This window comes from Chaetura pelagica, unplaced genomic scaffold (genome assembly GCF_000747805.2).
Source record: "Chaetura pelagica isolate M959 unplaced genomic scaffold, ChaPel_1.0 scaffold213, whole genome shotgun sequence".
Classification (NCBI taxonomy): domain Eukaryota; kingdom Metazoa; phylum Chordata; class Aves; order Apodiformes; family Apodidae; genus Chaetura; species Chaetura pelagica.
The window spans coordinates 232,841-238,079 of NW_009952597.1; the positions used below are offsets into that span (position 1 = coordinate 232,841).

Here is a 5,239-nt window from a genome sequence, read left to right on the forward strand (position 1 = left end):
CAGGAATGACCATGCACTGCTGTGATTTTTGCTCTCCTGAAAGGTGACCTGTCACGAGATCTGCCACCTGATGGGGCTGGGGACCTGCCGCTGGCTGCAGTGCATCATGCAGGGCGCGCTGAGCCTGGAGGAAGCGCTGCTGCGGCCCCTGGAGCCCTGCCCCATCTGCCTGAGGAAGCTGCAGCACGTCGTGGGCTTCAAACTCATTGAGCGCTACAGGGTGAGAGAGCCCCAGCAGCCCTGCCTGGGGCAAAGGGACACAAGGGGAGCAGAGGGGTCACCCCAAACCACAGCAGGAAACGTGCTGTGGCAGCCTCTGAAGTGAAGGTGCTGCTCTGTGCAAGGTGCTAAAGACAGAAAGCTTACAAGGGACGGTGCAACAGTCCCACCACCTTTGGCTGCTTCTGAAAATGAGATGAGGAGGGTGGGCAGATTTCCAGCCAGAAGCAGCAATTCCCATGTCTGTGCCACCCATGTGCCACCATGGTTTTCTGCCTCTCCGGGGCTGCTGGTAACAGGGAGGAAATATTTAGTGTGCACTTTGCTGCAGTTCCTCTGTTTAGAGGCATGAGAAAAATCCCAAATTAATGACTCCCTAATAACTGGAGGTGCCAGACTCACCTTTTGCCTCTTCTCTCCCATCTACAGAACCACTAATGCCAGGTTTAGAGAACATCAGGAATGGTGCTAAGGTGCCTTTAGCTCTGGAAAGGATTTCCTAGCTCTGTTGTCTAAAAAGATGAATTTGGTATCCAAATGGCTGATGGAATATAAATAATTTCACTTTTCTCACTCAGTACCCTGCCTTCTCCTTGGTTAGAATTCCTGTCTGACACACATCATGTTCAGGGATGTGATTTTCCAAGGCTGCCTAGTATAAAGTCTTTGGGTTGTATTTGCAACAAGATACACGCAGCATGAGAAGGGGGATGCCTCTGGTTCCGTTCAGCTTCAATCAGACACACAGCAAAGCACATGGGGGAAAAGATGCTTCTGTGGTTTTGCTGTTTGTCTGTGCCTCTGCTGTGGTGCCAGACATGTCTCTGACTCTGTGGCTGCTGGGTTCCTTCTTCTGAGAGGTGCCAAAATTGCCCAGAAAACCAGAGAAATACACTTGGGTTTATTTAAACATCCAACCTGTCAGCATCCAGCTCTTGCTTTCTAGGAGAGAACTGCCAGCTGCATTAAGCTCTTCTAGGAACATTTTTGCCTTTACACCTGCAGTAAATGCTTGGGCAGCATCTCCTGGTGACAGAACACGAACCTGAAGAAAGGTTGAACTTGCCAAATATCACACCTGCTTCCTTGACAAAGAGAAGCTCACCTAGAAATAGTACAAGCTGCTATAAGACAGTTGTGATAATCTCTGCAAGAGGCTTTGCTGTAGCATTGAGAGGAAATAAAAATGCCAGAGATGAATTAAATAAAAGAACCTGACAGGAGAAGAGCACAAAGCATTTGAAGACAGTATCAGATAGCAAAGTTACTTGCTAAGCATGTTTTGAGAGGCTGTGGTGGGCCAAGTGCCAGCTTGAAGTCACATTTCCCTTTGGGGAAACTAGCACGGACCCCACCTGCCCTATAACAGCCCCAGACACTCAGCACACATCAGGAAATGCCAGACACAAAGCTGCTCCTGGCCAGGGACAGGTAATGCTGCTGCAGGCTGAGACTGAGACAGGGTTATGGGCAGAAGAGCATGTGGGACAGGAAACCAGTCCTTACATAGGAGGAAGAGCCCCTCAGTTTGTTTATCTGAGCTGTGCTCAGAAACATGCTCTGTTTTTTTCATCACAGCTGCTTTACTCCAGCCTGAGTCATCTGGAGAACTGAAAGCAAATCAATCCACACGGTGTTTCCCCACCACAATCAACATTTCCACCTGCTGCTTCTGCAGCATCTCGGGCTGCTCCGCACCTGGCCATGCTGCAGAAGAAAACAGTGCTCGAGCTGCTCTTAGAGGCTGGGTCAGTCACATCATCACCCTGGCGTTAAGCGGGGTTTGCTGTGGGGCACAGTGTGGCTGCACTGCTGCTGGAGATGACAGCACAGCCTGGCAGAGGGGCTTGAAAAGCTTTCAGTGCCAAACCTGGAGCCCCTTGAGGCGTCAGACAACAGGTTTCATTCCTAGTGACTTGCTTAGGGTGGGTATCCGCTTCAAATGCTCTTGCCTGCGGGTCAGCTAAACCCATGAGAAGGTTGTCCCTGTCTGGTTAAATAGGAGAACATAAAAAGAGGCTGCAGCACTACAAACACTTCCCAATCAATAAACCACAGGGATGAGAGAGAGGAAAGATTTGGGGGTTTTGGTAGGGATCTTGAGTCAATCGTCCCCTCCTTCGCCTTAAGTATTGTTTGGTCATCCTCATCTCTGCAGCTTTTTCTCTTCCAGGGAACTGAGCTAAGTAGCAGTAGTGATCCCTTCCCAGATTCATTATCTGGAATTGTAAGAGACATTATAAAACCATGGGCTGGTTGCAGCTTTCAAATAGCTTTGCTGTCCCCTTCCCTAGTCTGGCTCCCATGGCAGCTTCTGGTGCCTTCTTTGTTTTTAAAACCCAGAGGGAGGGAAGGGGTATTGGAGGTGGGATGAGGCAGGAGAAAAGATGTCCCTTTGCATTTTTTCTTGCCCCAGAGGGAGGGGGCAGGGTGGATTCACTTAGCTGAAAGAGTCCATTTTGTTCTTGTATGAAATTCTTCCCTGAGGCTTCATGCACAGACTGAAATGAGAACCAGGGCCTATTTCTCCCACCCACTCAATTTGAGCTCTTTATCCTTTCTGTCACTTGTCTGAAGAGAGCAATAGAGGAGGGAGGGGGGGAGAGCAGCAGCAGAAGGGAGCTCTGTGGGGCTGGAAATCTCCTGCCTACTTCTTACACACCACATCTCACCCTGAGCTGAGCACATATGGACCCAGCACAGCCACCAGCACCTCAAGTTGATGCTCTGCCATCCTCATGTTTCCCAGATCAATCACAGGGCTCTAAGAAGGCATCCACTGTGTCTGCAGAGTGCAAAGACGAGGAAAGAGGCCACAAGGGTGTGAAAAAGCTGAAAAACATACTGAAACCTCTCTAACACATGCCAACAAAGCAGAGAAGATCACCTTTTATCCAGCAACAACTGGAGTGCTGCAATTAAGTTCCCAGAGCATAAGGAATAAATGTGCCAGAAGCAACCTGTCACATGTGCCCTTGCAGCATTTAATATTTTAAAAGGAAAATGTCTCAGGCATCTTCCTTTCATTAATTTCTTCCTAGAGCCCAGCCTTCCCATTTGTGCATTTAAGTTCAAGAGGGGAAGAGCTATTCTTAGCATTAAAATCCACAGTGCCACAGGAGCCGACAAGATGAAATAAGACTCTTCACCACTATCTCAGAAGCTTTTGTAATGATCCAGCTTCCTGTAGAGAGGCACTGGTTTGGCTCTCATGGCAATCATATCCACACAGCAGGGAGAGATTCTGTGCTGTGTTCTCCTACCATCCCCAATAAATAGGGCAGATACAATCCACACCTTACTGGAGGCATCTCTGCCAGAGACAGTGGCTCCAAGAAAACAGGACAAGAGAAAGTCCCTGCTTCAGAGGGAAGCTATGAGTTGTATGAACCTACCTCTGGCAGAGAGGATCACAGCATCTGCAACTCAGCCACCCAAGGTGAATAGGTTTACTTGACATACCTGTTTTTCTCTCGTTCTCTAAAATGAGACCTTTTCTTCTCTCACCACAGAAACTCTACACTTGGACACAGACTGTGTTGTCCACATGGCCAAGGCAAGAGTCAGCAGACCTGTCCACCTCAGAGGACATCCTCCCATTCAGCTCAGACTCTGGGATGTGCTGTGAGAATGATTCTGAGGCTGTGACCTCCTTGTCTGAGCCGCTGACACCGGACACTTGCAGCCAGGCCCTCTCCATCGGGCAGGAGCTGGAACAGGATGAGCATTCGTGTTCCCTGGCAGAGGCACCCAGCCAGGCCCAGCTCCCCGGGCCCACCAAGGCCACAGATATCATTAAAGATTATGAACTGTGGCTGGAGATGTGCATTGCTGCCCTGGAGAGGAACGTCTCTGAGGAGGAACTGGCCCAAGTAGACAAGACCGTGGATGCTCTGGCCAAGTGGGAAATGTTCACAGGACAGCTGCCTGCTATGAAGAAGGACCTACCCTTTGCTAGGGACAGCACCGGGCTACGGAAAGTTCTCGGAGACAAATTTTCCTCCTTGAGGAGGAAACTCAGTTCCAGAAAACTGTCCAAAGGGGAATCGTCCCCTCATCGTTGGCAGTGGGAGGAAAACTAGGCTGGGTCTGCCTTGGGTTGGGCCAGCTTTGCTCCCACAGTTTTGGTTACTTTAGTGCCCTGCTTCTGACCTTTCTCACCACAAGTTGTTGCTGTCAGAGAGAAACAGCAACTCCTCACAGGAATAAAAGGTGTTTCTTTTTGAGATTGGTAACATTCTTGATGTGATCAGTTCTTCTGTAAAGATTCTTCCTGTGCTGGTCTAAGCAACAGCATGACTTCAAGCCCACATCAAGTCCTACGTAGGGGCTTGTATTTCCACACCACAGTTCATTTGGTCTGAAGTCAGGCAGGCAGAGGTCCACGCTGAACACATTCACATGGAAGCCTGGGCCATCTGAACAAACAGATGCAAATAAAACCAGGGCAGCTCTCCCATTCACAGAGCTCTCCTCTGCTTAGCAGGTCAGTCTGAAACACTGATGATGTTTCTCCCCCTCCATTTCCCCTTGCACCAAATGTTCATCTTTGTTCTGGTTGCTGCTCCATCAGCTGGAGGTTGTGCTGAGTGCAGGAGCACAGCTGGTGCTGACAGACTCATGCTGTGAGCAGGGGGGCAGGTGGATGGGGACAGGCACTGACTTGGTGACTAAAGCAGAAAGCTCCTGGCAGCTCATCTGCCACGAAGACCAGCAACAGTGTGACAGCTCTGTTGGTGGACACTCAAGGGGATCTCCAGAGCTGTTGCAGTTCAAAGCAGGCCAGGGTTAGAGCCACGAGCTGTAACTACTCACCTTCCCTGTAGATTGGCAGAGGGGAGGAAACCTTTGAAAACATTCACACACACATTGATTATTAACTTTAAAAGGGGAACTCCAGATGCATTCCTCCCTTTCTGCCTTGGGAAGTTACACCCCGGCCCTTCCCCTCTCCACTCTGTAAGTCAGCCCCTGGACAGGAACGGTGCTGTGCTGGCACCAGGAGCTTGGAGCCTGCACC

General features: G+C 49.9%; 1 protein-coding gene across 1 annotated transcript in view; it reads left to right on the top strand.

The window, feature by feature from the left end:
- Nucleotides 1-4,437, top strand: part of AMZ1 (archaelysin family metallopeptidase 1) — an 8,343-nt gene extending 3,906 nt beyond the window's left edge. Inside the window, exons 5-6 of the mRNA XM_009993678.1 lie at nucleotides 44-220; nucleotides 3,732-4,437. Coding sequence (XP_009991980.1) covers nucleotides 44-220; nucleotides 3,732-4,301 — 747 coding nt within the window. The 3' untranslated portion in view covers nucleotides 4,302-4,437. The remainder of the gene's footprint in view (nucleotides 1-43; nucleotides 221-3,731) is intronic.
- The last annotated feature ends 802 nt before the right edge of the window (nucleotides 4,438-5,239 follow it).